General features: G+C 54.0%; 4 protein-coding genes across 4 annotated transcripts; all 4 read right to left on the minus strand.

Annotated features, from left to right (window-relative positions):
* Positions 1 to 45: 45 nt before the first annotated feature.
* On the minus strand, positions 46 to 708 carry J7T54_001746 (uncharacterized protein; the record flags this gene model as incomplete). Its single annotated transcript, XM_051503776.1, has 4 exons — positions 46 to 178; positions 230 to 325; positions 390 to 428; positions 482 to 708. 4 exons carry the CDS (start codon positions 706 to 708, stop codon positions 46 to 48), a joined length of 495 nt encoding a protein of 164 aa, XP_051364726.1.
* Positions 709 to 2,963: 2,255 nt separating this feature from the next.
* Positions 2,964 to 4,146, minus strand: J7T54_001747 (uncharacterized protein; the record flags this gene model as incomplete). Its single annotated transcript, XM_051503777.1, has 3 exons — positions 2,964 to 3,623; positions 3,671 to 3,752; positions 3,806 to 4,146. The coding sequence occupies 3 exons, from the start codon at positions 4,144 to 4,146 to the stop codon at positions 2,964 to 2,966; spliced, it is 1,083 nt and encodes a 360-aa protein (XP_051364727.1).
* Positions 4,147 to 4,896: 750 nt separating this feature from the next.
* On the minus strand, positions 4,897 to 6,005 carry J7T54_001748 (uncharacterized protein; the record flags this gene model as incomplete). The annotated part of the gene is made up of 2 exons (XM_051503778.1): positions 4,897 to 5,659; positions 5,776 to 6,005. 2 exons carry the CDS (start codon positions 6,003 to 6,005, stop codon positions 4,897 to 4,899), a joined length of 993 nt encoding a protein of 330 aa, XP_051364728.1.
* A 6,393-nt stretch (positions 6,006 to 12,398) lies between these two features.
* J7T54_001749 (uncharacterized protein) lies at positions 12,399 to 14,510 on the minus strand (the record flags this gene model as incomplete). The annotated part of the gene is made up of 7 exons (XM_051503779.1): positions 12,399 to 12,573; positions 12,635 to 12,867; positions 12,918 to 13,054; positions 13,107 to 13,754; positions 13,856 to 14,069; positions 14,279 to 14,353; positions 14,403 to 14,510. The coding sequence occupies 7 exons, from the start codon at positions 14,508 to 14,510 to the stop codon at positions 12,399 to 12,401; spliced, it is 1,590 nt and encodes a 529-aa protein (XP_051364729.1).
* Between the last annotated feature and the right edge of the window lie 1,032 nt (positions 14,511 to 15,542).

The following is a 15,542-nucleotide window of genomic DNA, read 5'->3' on the forward strand; positions in this document are numbered from 1 at the left end:
ACAGGGGCGTATATACACGTACACTAATCGCAAACACAGTCGGCTTCAATAGTCCCAGTCGGCTTCCTGTTCGCGTTGCATTTTCGCGCCAGCTACGTCCTCCTTCTCCTCGACAGTGTAGCTGGACTCGGGCCCAATGAGAGTCAGCGAGCCGAACACTAATAAGTTCTTGCATCTCCTGTGGCTCACGTTAGCACTCAACGCTATGGGTGCGAGTGTGGCCACTCACAGCTGGCCATTGATTGTCAGATTGCCGTATATTTCAAGATCAGTGCCCTCGAGGGTCCCGACTATCTTGAGCTTCCCAAAGCCCTTGATCTTTTCCCTGAGTTTGGGGTGAGCAAGAATCGTTCGTCAAAGGGGTTCATCCTCACTGTGCTACGAGATACCCAGTGACCGCGATATTCCCATATGCCTTGATTCTCCCCCTGGGTGCGTTCAGCGTCATCGGTAAGGGCAGCCACTCATGGAAACCACTTACTCCGTGCTCACGCTTCCATCCATCGTGATGGCGCCATATGCGTCAATCTTGTCTCGAACGATAAAATCCCCACGAAAGGTGATGCTGCCCCCTGATTTGATGGATCCTGCCACCTCAAGAGGTCCTTGTAGTTCGAGCTCCGTCTCGCTCTTGATGCTTTTGGACTTTTGAAAGACTGCCTGGGAACTCGAACCCGTCGAGCTGGGTGTGTGGTATTGGGTACTCATGGCTGCTCTGTGACCACTCGCAGCGCTGTGTGCGGCAGAGCACGTCGTCTTACTGGACCTGGCGGGTGTTGACGGTGTGTTCTGGTGGTATAGTGCAAATGGCGCATGGGGATTATCTGGCACGATCGCTACTTGACAGATGCTTCCCATCTTATACGTACGCCGCCAGTTGAGATCGATGTATCCGCGTCAGAGTCTTCCCCAATGGGGAGGCGTATCGGTTCCGTGAACAGCTGGGTCGTTATGCCCGGTTGACACGAGGTGCACGGGAGGCAGTTGGTTGCAGACCAATGCGAATGGCTTGAGATTTGCAGGTTGGTGTGGTAAATGTGCGCAATGGTAGGTTACCAGGCTACCACGGCACCAATTCCCTCTGACGTTGTCACCCGCTGCGCACCGCAGTGAAAAGGTCGAATCGGGTTGTCCGTCGTGACTCGTGAGGCTTAAGAGCCGAGCAACTGCAGATTGGGCGGGCTGCAGGTGAGAAAACAAATTAAGTGTAGCTGGGGGACTTGATATTTCTCCAACAGGTGGGCGGTTGAGAGGGGAAAACCATCAACTGGGGGGATCTCAACAAGTGCTCCGTGGCTCCAGTCCCTAGGCCTGGGAAGCATCGTCACTTCATGTTCGGCGCGCAGCGGGACATGACAGCGGCTGGGATCGCGACGGGGGGAGCAATGGACAGGGATATATGGATGGCTACAAGCCGGGCGGGGACCCTGCAGTGTATCCTGTCATGTAAGACCTGCTCGAATTGGTCAAGCAAGCTTGTGCGTCGTGTCAAATCGGCAGAGAGGATATGGGCCCGGCTTCCATGTGTTCTATCTCGATCCAACTCTCCAGTCTCTCGGCGGGGTTTGTAAACCACAATCTGCCTGCGTACTACGTACAATTACTATAACGAAAAGAGTCCAAGGCTAAGGATGATCAGGGAGACGGGCAATCACTCAATTGTAAGTTCGGGCAGGTCTGAAAATCCACCGAAGATTGGAGTCAGAAAGTGACAAAGTGAGCGATCCTAAAAAATGAGTGGGTGACGGTCCACGACTACACGGAAACCCCAAGCACACGGGACAGAGACTAGCAGTGTGACAGTGTCAGGGTCAAGGGGCCTAAATTACCTGGCAGATAGCCAATAATATCTATCAACTTTTTTCTTATTACATTACTCAAGTGCTACGGATACGATCTACGGAATGTGGCGACTAGGGCCTACGGCGATAGACCAGCAGGATTTGACACGAGGTAATACGCGAGCATCCCACGCAGAACAGTCCAACAATCTGCAATACACAGTGGGCCTGCCTGTCATGCAGACAACCGCGCAGCACTAAATCATTAGCCTGACTGACGATCCATTCATTCTTTACCACGCTAAAAAGCGCAAGTTGTCACGCTTAGGTTATGTGGTTGCTCGATGTGCTTATCAACAAGTGACAGTCCAGTCTAGTCGCGCCTCTCACCGCCCTGGTCTTAGTTGCTGTATCAACGAATCATTCAGATACCTATGAATGATATGTGTCGCATTACCACGCACGTTAGTCAATGTTTAGTATCCATAGGCATATCCACATGCATGTTCGTCAGCAAGACACATGTGCACTTCGTACTTCGTTCATCCAGGCGCACTGCAGTACTGTGTCTGCAGCTCCTGTAGCTAGCGGATATTTGCTCCTCGTTTCACAAACCTCGCAGCTCGCAGAAACCGACTACGAAAAACTGTAGATGCAGACGTCATGCTCCTGTCACCGATCCAAATCACAGCCTGCACTGTAAGGACTGGAGGTGGCAAACGCACCCGCCGTATGTACATTGCAGCGTGTCCTATGTAGTCCTAGTAACAATGACAACTCTCTGCCACGATCTTCCCTCGCACATGGATCTGGGTGCCCTCCAGGCACTAGGGAATTTAAAAGCAATAGCTTACAGAAAGATCGCCACTTTCATGTTGTATTACACAGCAATCAAAAGGGTATTAGGATATGCACAACATTCTCCGCGACTAGGCGCAGCAACCTTGCCAACTAGCCTAGATGGAAACCACCAACACACAGCGCCACTCGCACAAACGTGCGAGTATTGTCAAGTCTCAGCCGGTGCTACCGTTTTCCTGTCCACGGATGCTCCCCTCCTCCTGTACCATCGCGGGGTTCCACTGGCCGTATCCGAAAGTACGCTCTACGGAACACACAAGACCAGGTGGGTTTGAACATCTTTTCACTCTCGCCTCAAAGCTCACGCGCATCTGGGCGGGCTTACTCTGATCCAACGTACGCGAGACCCAGGCCTGAAGTCAGGACAGCGCTCACCCAGACGGCTGCATAGGTAGCAGCGCCTGTCGATGCGATGCCGTACACAGTCATCGTGCAGGCCAGGTAGGTGTTGAAGGCCGTCACGAACGCGGCCGTTGCGGTGCGGCGGACAATCACCTTGGTCTTGGCTGTGTAGCCAGCAATGTTCCACTCAACGGTTTCGCGCAGCGTCGCCGTGGCGGGGTCAAACTCGCCAATCTTCTCGTCATCCTTGACCTTGTCGGTGGTGGCGAATGGCGGGTAGATAAAGTTGCTGGCCGCTGCGCCAAAGGCAAGTGCGACCGGCAGAAGGGCAGCATAGGACGCAGAGTAGGCTGGCTCGAGAGTTGGGAGACCGGAAAAGTAGATGACGAGGATGCGTGGAAGCAGAAGACGAAGCGACAGCACAATGGTGACGGCGTAGATTCCAGTTGACAGGGCTGTCGTGTAGGCCTGGAGACCAAAACCAACAAGCTCGCGGTTGTGAAGCTTGGATGATCGGGAATGAACAGCCGACAGAGGTCGTAGAAGATAGAAGGGCACGGCGGCGGAGGTGATGTCGACCAAGAGCGAGATCATGCCAGTCGAAGGGCTTAGGCCGTAGAAAGCTGTCAAGAGATACAGCTACAGTCGTTAGCTGGATTCCAGCATAATACAGCCCGTGTACTCACAGAAGGCCCGTGCGACAAGAGGTCCATCGCCGCAACATCGATGCTGTCCATGTTCCCAAACCAGCCTAGACCCAGCTCGATGCTACCCAGCCAGTTAGCCATTGCGCTGCACCCGCGCGCGACGCCACGACTTACAGTCTCCAGCCGGCCAAGATTCCGACCTCGCCCCAAGTATCCTGGCTCCGGCTCACGCTCGCCAGTTCTCCTTTGGTATACTCCCCCAACAAACTGTAGCCTGTGCTTGCGAGCGCGAAGCTCAACGTTGCAGCAAGCGGAAATTGCGCGTATGCGGGAAGCTTTGGCCTCCGGATCGTCATATCAGGGTATGGGTCGCGAAACTCTCCTCCAGACACCACGGCATCTTTGACGTCCTCCTCAGCCTTCACAACCTTCTCGGTCGCGTTGCTGGCGGCGTCGAGGACAACGTCCTTGGCCGCTTCGGCTTTCGCGCCGGCGGCGGCACGTCGCGGAGGCATGTTGTTGTGATCGGACTTGGCTGGAGTTCTTTCGGGTGGGATTCGGAAAGAATCGCAACAGAATGAGACGTTGGAAAGTGGGATGAACGGTCCTTGGTGTGGTCGCGCGCAAGCAGGTGAAAAGCTGTAGCAATAGGATTTCGGAGGACAGAAGATCAGTGGGGGGGTCGTTGACAGTGGACTCGTGGGCGCGGTGACGTCTGATGCCCCGTCGGCTCGGCAACGACTGGGGGCAGACACGGCAGATTAAGCAATGCCTTAAGTACTCCCGAAACTACTACCTTTCCACCGTGATGGATTACCGATTGTCGACTCACAAGTATACAAGAAGGTGTCTGCATGCAGTAGTCACTGACGTGGTACAGCCACGTTGGTCAAACGAGAAGATTCACTAGCGTCTCGACCCAAACTATGGCAACGGGCACGCCACATCTTTCACCAAACCTCAAGGTCGCATAGTAAGGTACGTTATTCATAATGTATTTGTAATATTGCTTCATCTCTGGTGAGAGGAAGATATGATATTCGTGGCCGCTACCGGACCATGAAGGCCTATCCAAGACTAACAATTTACAGCACAGCGCTAAGAGACGTACTTCTCCTCAACGACCCCAGCATCACCATAAACAACATGCGCCCGATTCCCGATTGACGCCGATCATGCCTGTCGTGTTCGAATGAAGCGTATACCCAGTGAGGTTGCCTTGACGACTACCCAAATAATCCCATAGTGATGCGCCGATTGCTATATTATTCCTCCATCGACCCAAAAACGCCATCATCCTCGTCGTCGCTGTGTGTTCGGGCTGGCGGATCGAACTCGTCGTCGTCAATGCCAGACTCGACATCACCACCCATCTTGACATCTTCACTGCCTCGCCTGAAGTCTCCGCGAGTGAAGCTCTCGGGGGCTCGGCTAGGGAAGCTGCTCATGCCAAACACACCGTTGCTGTTGAACGAGGTTGCTTGCCCAAGGTACTGCTCAGGGATACGTGGCACCGCGGGCGCATCAGTGAGAACCACACGGCCATTGCCGGCGACCCCGTTGCTGCTGCCGACACTGCAGCCCACCAACGCCTGCGCAAGGTCCCTGTCCTCTTGGTTCGTGTTGCCAACGCCTGCGGAGGGTGGGCGCGCATCACTAGGCTTGCGAGCATGGCTAAAAGCCATGCCATCGCCGTACAATGGAGTTGACTGGTAGCTGCGAGAGAACGTGCTAGAGCTGCGATAAACCCGAGGAATTGAGTAGCCGCCCTCCACCGCGGGCGGTGGAGTGCTATCCACCGAGCTGTATCTCTCCGCCGGTTCCGAGTATTCAACCGATGCCGCTGGCGATGCCGATTCAGGTTCGCTATTGTTATCCTGGGTGGATTCGGGTGGCGTGTCAGGCTTGTTGTCACGAGGCTTCTCGTTCATGCCAATCAGCACGGAGGCTGCTTCAAGCAGCTGAACCTGTTGGTGCTTCGAAATCTGATACTTCGAGGTCACGTTCCACTCGGGAGTGTGTTCCCACCTATCCAGTGAAGTCAACAATTCTGTTCTAGAAGATGTCTTCATCCCACACTGGCTAGGAGCTTGGGCGCCACAAGACGCGGGTCAGGAATCGGGCGGGGGGGAAGGGTCACCCACAGGTGTTTCGTCAGGCAGCTGTGATGCTTGTACGCCTTGCCGCACTGCTGGCAGTTCAACTCAACCTTGACGGACTTCTTGGAAGACTGCCCTTCTGAGGCCCGCCTGGCTTTGGCCTTGGTGCCCTTGCCAGCGGCGGCGTCATCCGCAGACACGTCATTGCCGTCGTCGATAGCGCTGCCTCCCAGTGCGGCTGCAACGTTTCCAACGTTTCGGCCAGAATGCGGCATGCTTGCGGGAGGTGTCGGGGGGCTTAGTCGTGACAGAGTGTTCCTCCTCCCCGCGATGGGCCATGCCGCGGACCGCTCGCCTTCGAAGACAGCGGTCACAGCCGCGAGATTCGCGTTCCCAGTATTAACAGACTTGCGACGTGCGACTCGGTTACGGTCGTTCGATGCACCCAGGATCGTGTGGGATGTTTGAGAACCGGTCCGCCCATGGCCTTGTCGTGAAGGAGTAGTCGCCGAGAGATTCGACAAAGGTGACCGGTGGGTCAGTGGCCGAGCAGGTGTCATATCCTGAGGAAAGATGTATGTTAGTCTCACGAATAGCCACACATGGACGATAATAAGGATACGGTGGAAGCAGCGAGGAACGGTTATTCGTTGGTAATGCTTCATGGCGGAAAAATGTCCGAAATTCTTCTTTTGCAACAGGGTTCCAGATAGACTCTCCGCTTGCAATGTTTCTACCTCTTCCGAGAAACGTGAACAATGCTTGGAAATTGTACGTTGCGATAGTAGGAAGAGGCCATCAAGGTTGATCGCTTGCGATTATCCATAACATCGCACGTACCTTGGAGCTGGCCATCACGGCTGCGATATGAAGCGTCAAAACTCTCTTTGGTATTTGTTTGTTTTCTTCTCAAGCCTAGTGGCCCAGATCACACAAAGTATGCGGTGCCTGGTTGGCAGAAGCTTGTGAAGATCGCGTCGGCCGTGGGGGACAGACAGGCTGGTGCTAGTGTCGTTGTAGAGGAGCTTACCCGTAAGGATGGACCGTTGCGAGCAGAGCAATGTGCGAATTGTTCGATGACCAAGATGCGTGGTAAAAATACTGGAAGAGTGAAGCAAACCACAGGAACGCGAGAAATAATATTTTGGAGTGAGGAGTGCTCGGGAAGGACAGACCCAAGGTGAAGGAGGGCGTGTGTGTGTGCCTACGGTTGGGAAGGTACCTGCTTGCGACGCTGCGGTAGGCCTGGTCTAGGTAGGCTGTTGCTCCTCGCTGCGGGGGGTGGTGGGGGGCGTGTGTAACAATCCATAGTTGGGTGAATTCTGGGGGGGTGTTCTGAGTAGCTGGGAGTGGACCGCCTGCCTGCCCTACCTCAGGTGAAGAAGACTGGACTGTGAGGCACCGAGTACGTACGTGATTCACTGTGATAACGAATTTCTAAGCGTCTGCTCAATTTCATATTTAAGCACTCCAATCGTCTGGGCGATGTACCAGAGTCGCAAACCGATTGCGTGTGTCGTCCAGACAGGCGAAACACCGTGGACTCCCTGGCATCCGTACTGGCTCCCGATGGCAGTCCGCGCCGCAACTGAGTGATGCATCGCAGTGTGGCTAGGGTGAGAGAGGCGCATGCCCCTCCCTCACCGGTACTGCACAAGTAATAGAGGGTGGTAGTTGCGACGACGAACGTCTGGTCTATTGGATTGTCCCAATCCAATGGGAGTGCTTTCCGCGAGAACAAAACCCCGTCTATGTCTTTGAAGATTGATTACCGACCGCCGCCCACATCGAAATACCGGTAGACTGCGAGATGCTGGCCATGATAATGATAATGATCCCAAGCTCATCCTCGGTGCAGAGGGAGTTAGTGGTGGGGTAGTCGCAGATGAACTAATGGTCAGCTGGTCAGCCCCCGGTCGATCAGCAGGTCGAACTTCGACTGGGGACTGGAGCGTGTGTTGAGAACGTGGGTGCCTTGAGGCCTCTGGAGCAAGAATAGCACCAAGGGGAGGGGTGAATGCAGTTAGTATTTGATGGAATGCTTGTTGGAGGCTGAGCCTGCGATGATTATATTATCATTACCAAGGAACCGACACGACCTGATTCCGCTTCGGAGCAGCTGACCTGGTCGCGTACGTAGCTTGCTACGACCGCACATATGATTATATGCACGTACTTGAGATCACAAAGCTGGATCATGAAAGTTGTGGACCGCAATGCCTTGTTCGATGCATGGCGAGGCTTCTTGTGCTCGAAGTATGGGTCCTCTGGACTTATAATTGAAGGTTCAACAGTCAACTGTTCGGTTCAGTGGAAGTGCCTCTCACGCTTTCAACACGTCGACAATAAATCTCGGTCGGACAGGTTTACAATGCCCTGTCACAAGCATTATGATATGATAGCATCTCACGTGGTACGTCCTTTCCTCGGTAGACCGTACCTAGCTTTGCGCCCCTCGTGGTCCGCTGAGTAGAAGAGAGGGATTGCCGGTTGCTGGACACTTTTTTTTTCTCCTAGAGTTTGGTCGGGGAACTGCAGCAAAAGGAGGGTCCCCGAGAGAAGTACAAGTCTTGCTGAATGAAAATGCGGAGGCCCTGGGGAAGGTATTGTACATCATCTATAGCGCATCCAAACCAGGATAACCAATTCATACGGCAAATCGATGCGGTCCTATTTGCTGTCGAGAACCGTAGATACGGAAGCGACACTGGGCGCATGTTCGCAGTGGACGGACGACTCGCATCGATGATCATGCGGCTGGTTCCTGTGCCTGGCAGCAGCTTGGTATGCAAGGCGACCAATGGTTGGAGATGGCTTCATGCCCTCATTCTCATTGCCCTAACCTAACCCCAACCCTAAGGTTCCCCAGAAAGAGGAGGGCGGCGATGCGCCGGGCAGATCGATTGACTGCAGAGACGCCCAGGTCAGGGCATCGAACATTAAGCAGTGTTATCGGCGGGCGGTCCTGTCCAGCGCACTCCACTGCCCGCCGCCTTCTTCTGGTGGATTCCATCCTGCGCTCACCCCCCCGATAGCCAGTCGCGGTGAACAAGGAGCGAATTCGTGGTGAACGCCCGCGATTGGCGACGAGATGGAGCCAACTTGGAAAACACGACGATGACGATGGAGATGGGCATGTAAGTGATGATGGCATTGTCCAAAATTCCATCACAGAGTTTCTTGATTTGGGCCTCACCGACTCGCCAATAACTAGCTTTTGCAGTGATGGGTCCAGAAAATCATTTTATGTTTTTTGGCCTCGTACACTGCGACACATAATGCCTTCAGTGATTAATACACTTCTCGACGTTGAACTTGCGAATCACGTACCGGTACGCAAAGCACGAGGCATTGATGGACAATGACGTGGGCGCGCCTCGGTGGAGTCGGTCGCCTGATTGCCTGTCCTGATGCTGTCCTAGGTAGCCGGACCGTCTGATATGTACAGTCGACTGACATTTGTGCATACGTACGGTCGAGTCGCGTGCGTAATCAATACGTATCTGTTGCAGCATATTGAAACCTAATATTAGTGGTGTTCCTGGGCAAAGGAAACGGTGCCTTGCGTTATCGCGTCAGGGACTGCGGCGCTTTTCCAATCGCCAGCCCACGTCTGAATCGATTACAGAAAGCCAGTGGAACAAGTACCTCCTGGGTGTAGGTTTATCAGGACGATACGGCGCTATGCAGCAAAACTGGAGCGTGGCCCCGGCTTCGCTTCCTTTCGGGCTTTCCCCTCTTTAACTTCTCAGCTGGGCAGCTGGGCGACAGCGTGGGATCGCTATAATCATGGACAAACAAGTGTGGCTGTGAGGGGAGAACAGTCTCGAACTAGACACCTGCAAGACATCGATCTCCGAGGCATCACGGCTCTCAGCGAAATTACCAGCGTCCATCGCGTACGCTACGCAAAGTGACTATACTCCTAGCACTTGATGCACTCGTCCGAGTTCGGGTCATGGGCAGTGGAGGCCAACCCACAAGCCCACTGTAAGCGGGCAGCTATTGAAATGACCGCGTAGGCTGATCCCCCGCGATCATGTGAAGCTTCACGTGTCGGCCGCATCGACAGATGAGTAACGAGCAATCCCCTCTGTGGCTGGCTCGACAATTGGGGACGGAGCTGGCGGTTGCCGACGGTTAAAGCCAGCTTTGGCTCAATCGTTCCTCGCATTGCCCACAACTGCAACGTTGTGGACGGACGGCGAAGCCCAACTGTGCGTCTGCCGTCCGGTGCCTTTTTAATCAATTTACCGAAACGGCAAGGAGGGGGAGCGGAGGGTCTGGATGATTCGCTGGGTTGCGCTTGGCGACGGTCTGGTTCCGTGTCGCCAATGAAGATGAGTGGCGGCAATGTGCGGAGGATTCTCGTCATGCCAGAGTGTCGACCATGGGCTTGCACTGTCATTAGGCTCCCGAAAGGGATGCAGTACCCTTGAATTAAGCCTCTTGGAGATCTTAAGGGTCCTGCTGCGAAGGCAGACATTGCCATGCTTAACTCAAGAAGGTTGTGGTCGAGTAAGTTAAGAAACACGGCACTTGTGCCTGACTACCAGGACAGCAGCCACGTTGAACATGTCTGCTTCCTTGCGTCCCCTTTCGCCCAGATTAGGTAGGAGTATGCTGATCAGAGCATCGAGGCTTGGAGGCCATGTCCACAGTCCGTCTAGGGACCGAGTCCCCCGGGGGGGCCGTGCGTTGTGAGCGAGTTGCGCAGTGTTCGGTTCCGAGGGCAGTCGTTGCAGAAGTGTGGTTGATTTGCCAGCAAGATGGATGAAAGCGAGGAACTAATTATTGCCGTGGGTAATTGTCATTGAAAGCCCACCTCGCGGGGACCGGTCCCAAAACTTACACAGCCATGACTGTGAGGGTCTGTGGCTCCGCCATGCCTTCTCCGCGATCCGTTTGACTAGCGAATGACCCGCATCGGCAGAGCGGGAAGGACGTCTTGGCAGGTTCCGCCTGCTGGGCGCTGGGTTGAGAGAAGTAAGTCCAATGCAAATCATCAGTCAGGGGAAGGACAGAAATTCTTCATCAAGCCCATCAGTAGAAAAGGGGGCGCGGACAATTCTTGTTCGAGTCGCGCTGTCTCGAGCATTCAGGAGCGGCAGGCATTGTCCAATAGAGTCATGGACAGCCCGACGGCGCACTTTGTGGCTTGACTCTTGGTGGGGGCCGGAGGGGTGTTGAAGCAGTGAGGATGAATCTCGATGACAAGAAGTGGTCTGTGTGTCTCTGAGGACAGATGGCGGGCTTTGAGAGGATGGAACTTTGAAGGGCGGGATAATGGACCAGGAACCTGAATTGGTGCCCTGTGCCTAACTTGTAACTGGCGTTGGGAAGCACCAATTATTGACACAAACATCACTGCGACTCCCAGACATCACCAAGGGCAGTTTTGTTGTTGTCAGTGTTCCGGGTCGCAAAGAGCAGTTAGCAGGCTTTATTGTCACGTGATGGCCACGACTGATTAGTCTCACGGCGCAGTCGCCTGCCGGCGTCGGAGCGCATCTGGCATCATCATCATGACTGGGCCAGACATAGAAAAACGTCAGCTTTGAGTGAACATGTCGTGTTTACATGTAGAAAGTGCGTATTGCTTGAGATGTGGGTTTCTGTTGATTATTGAACGTTTGTATCTGTACTTTGCGGAGAAAAGGCCGATTGCGAAGTTGAACATCGTTGCAGATCATTCGGCATTACAATCTACTGTGATCAGATTCCCGTTTTTAGACCCAGCAAGCCAGAGAGCCCTGGTCGTCGATCACAGGTATTACTCCTGCAAGATGAATTGGAGTGTCGGCTGAATACCACTGCTGGTCGACGAGGAGGGTATCGTGGTCGTCGATCATTGACTGGCATGCCACGGGCCCTAGGGTAGGCTTCTGACCACATTTGTACTGACGATAACTACCGCTGTCTCCCTTGCCCAGAAACACTTGCTTAAGGCTTGGTCATTGACAGGGTACGTGCCCGGTGTTAGTTGTTATCGCCCAGATAAACTATTGATAAGGGCTCAGATAGCATCACGCGATGGAATTCCTAATGATGTTTGGCACTACGGGCTAACCCCCACTATCGAGTGTGACGTCAAGTCAAGGGTCTAGCCTGCCTGGTCCTATCAGTGGATGTCGGCAGCTCCCAGCTCCCAGCCCCCAGCCCAAGATACCAAATAGTACGAATAACACCTCACGAGCTATCTTCAGCAAAACATTCGACCTAGTTACTCATCCAAACCTGTGACTCTTGACCTCAAGGCGATTTATCATAACTAGGCCGTTGCCCCAGCTAGTTGAACGCGCGATCTTCGTTCCATAGCGAAGGCCACCATGTCCCAAGACAGACTACGGAAAGTCGGACGCGGTGGAGCCGGGAATTTCTACTCTGCGCCGTCTAAGGAGGCGGAAGCTGTATAAGCCCCGAGTACCCCGAAAACTAAGAGTACATGAGCTTACGAGCGTTGATCCGCTCAGGATCTCGAGGCACAGACCGCCGCAGACACCGGCACCGCCCCCTCCTCGACCGTACCGTCCGCTGCCCGCGCCGGGCGCGGCGGAGCCGGAAACTTTATCAACTCCCAAGACGCGCAAGCCAACGAGGCGGATTTGGCGGCCTCGACAATGGAGGCGGTAAGGCGGGAACCATCTGCGTCGTGCACTGGGGGCTACTCAGGCCGGGGCGGCGCTGGAAATTGGAAGGCCAAAAATGAGGCCGACGGCGAGGAACGTGACGGCGAGGGCAATCACGACATTGAGCACAAGGTGAAAGAGGCTGTCGACCATGGGTTGAAGATGCCCGAAAAGGTGCATCATGCCCTCGAGAAGAGCAAGGATCATTGAGTGGCTGCGTCTGATACCCCCAAATCATTGCAATCATAAGCCTGATGGCGCCTGTGGTATCTTACATGTATCGTGCGCCTGGCCAATTTGCCGCTGGGATTGCATCGCGAGAAGCCTGCGAGAGCCGCCAAAGAGCGGATGAGAGCTCGTCTTGTGCCATGAACTCATCTTCCAATGGTTTCTGGAACAGATCGTAATCCTGGTCGCATTCGCTCCCCTCATCAGGCAGCACGCCTTTCTCGAGATATTGTTGCACATGCTTCGCCGTGCACGTAGACGGCCCTGCAAAGCTACAATGCTAGTGGGTGTGTCAGCTGTGGGCGCTGGAGAGGGCTCAGAATGTCTTACACCCAAAGAGTTCTGCTGAAGCACAACGGATCCATTATAGTGGGCAGAGTTGAGACGAGCGCCGTATATGGGCGTGACGTTGTCGTATAAGTTGTTGAGGAATAAGATAGGATGGCTGGTCGCCTGCTTCGTTTGTACTGCCATAATGTCAGCCATCTAGCTGATGATGATTTCATGTTACAAACGCACAATCAGGGACATGTCGCCAACTGGACCGCACCGTCCAACCCGCACAAGGCAAGCGGAGCATCAAGCTTGCTGCCCCGGTCCAGCGGCTGGCTTCCCTCAGCTTCTCCAGATATTGAGCCGCTTGTGCGACTGACTTGTATGAGTCTCCAATGTCTGAGCACATGATTGCTGGGAAGGCATCTACTTCGAAGCCGGTCTCCAGAGGCTCCATCGCAGGCGTATCGTCGACGGAACAGAAGAGCTCGGACAGTGGACTATTATCGCCTTCAATAGCCTTCCGTGACTCAAAGAATGGCAGACCATCCCTATTCTCTAATCCGGCAAAAACAAGTGCGATATCTTCCGCATGAACGAGGGGTTTGTATATCGCCACTCGCACGTATCGCTGAACGTCAGAGTAGGTGATGACCAGGGGCAGCTCAGGCCCAGATTGTGTAGAGTGAGCGGGCAAAATCACTGGGTGATCCTTGAGACTTTCCAGAATACTCGCTCTGCGGTCACGGATTGCATCTGCCGAAGCCGCCCAGAGGGCACACTTGAATGGTCCAGCATTATGGCATGCCTCATCAAAGACATTGAGAATGTTGTCCGCGTCGTGAAGGAAGCCCGCATGGTCGAGAGTGAACCAACCCTCGAGATCGACATTGCCTTTTAATGATTAGCAGAAGTTCATCCACGCCACTTGCAAAGTGTCTTGCCATCGCTAATCATTCGATCGATCCTGTCGGGGTACATGCTCGCAAATACACCGGCAAGCACCGTTCCATAGCTGAAACCCCAATATCGTAGCTTCTTATGGCCAGTCTTCTCCACCAGGTCGAGGAGATCCCTGGCGGACGAGGCGGTGCTAAGATGATTTAAAATCCCTGTCTCGTTCATAGCGGACTTGCAAGCTCCTGAGTAGGCAATGGCGCGACTGTAGGCATCGTAAATCAGACCGGGGCGTTCATCAGCAACAGGTGTCTGTTGAAGAGACCACATATGCCGTTTCTGCGATGTTCCCCAACAGTCGACCCGAGGAGTGGAAACGCCAACTGGTCGTGTAAGTGTACAACGAATGGGCTGATGCACTGGAGAGGCTTTCTTACTTCCACGAGGATCCCAGCTGATAACGTCCTTGAAAATGTGAGAACCTCCACGATGGCTACCATGAGACCATGGAGGAGACCTACATGATAGTCACCAGCGACAGTCTGAACTTCGGACCCCATAGTCTGCAAAGATTTGATGCCAGAACCACCAGGGCCCTGATTTTGTCAGCCTTTGGGGATTGAAGCCGGCTACCTTGTCACTTACACCTGGGTTGATGAACAGAGGAGGGACAGAGTAGCCCTTGGTCTTGGCCGAGAGTTTTATAACGCCGAGAATCACTCTATCAGTCTCACTGGGATTCTGCCAGTCCATCGGTACCTGCAATGTGTGAGTATCTTGTTCGGCCAGACACACGGCTTCCGACCCACGTCTAATCGAGCGCACTCGAACTTGTCGCCATAGCACTTTGTCCAGACCAAGTCCCTAGAAGGCGTTGCCTCCACTTGAGATCAGAAAATGCTGAATCATTTGTGGCATGAAATAGTCACCTTATGCCACGACCAATGGCCTGTCTCGACCTTCTGCCCACCGGTGGCCTCGCGCAAAGGCCACAGCATCAGTATCACAGACATAAGGAGCGCTGAGAAGACTAGCCATCCTAATAGGAGGCGCAAGCTCATGGCGCTTGAATGCCATCTACGTGGTAGCACCCTGACCAGTCGAGGTGCTTTGTATGGTCTCTGCGTTTCGAGCAGGGATGCCTTCTTGTCCAGACCGGCCGGTCCCATCATTATGTTGTCGATGGATACTCGACGAGAGGAGGGTATGGAGTCGGCAGATGATTTGCCTACCAGTTCGAACACCAGATGGTATTTAAGGGTCCGCGACTCAGTCTGGGAATCGCTGCTTCTTGCAGCGTGGTACCAAACTACCTACCAATGATAGATGACAGGACACGCAGCCCGCTATCTGACTCGTCCAATGGCGCCGTTGCGGCCGTTCACGAAGGCGTCTTATCGCAGTAGCGATCGCCCGTGCAGACGGGGGGAATGTGCTGCACTTGCAACATTGCGGCAGCATTGCTTTCAGCTGAGTGGTTCCTGGTCCCAAATGAGGAAGATGCTCGCCTGCGCCCCAGCTGAGAAGAAACATGTTGAGGACGAGGACAAAGACTGTCGGAGGGCCGCTTTTGTGGAGGATCTGCAAGACCGTGACTGACCGAGTCTGGGGAAAGCTGGTCAAGTAGGTACAGGGTAATCCAATATTCCGGCATCTCACATCGCTCACGGCAAAACCCCGGCTTGATACGCTGCCTCCGGTCTGAACCGACTGGCCTATCGAAAATTCCACCTCTAATCCCGTTCCTTGCCATCATCACCATCACCCTCTTTAGTCCTCGACATA

Source organism: Emericellopsis cladophorae (assembly GCF_022114955.1).
Source record: "Emericellopsis cladophorae strain MUM 19.33 chromosome Unknown NODE_6_length_900724_cov_123_231613, whole genome shotgun sequence".
In the NCBI taxonomy this organism is placed as follows: domain Eukaryota; kingdom Fungi; phylum Ascomycota; class Sordariomycetes; order Hypocreales; family Bionectriaceae; genus Emericellopsis; species Emericellopsis cladophorae.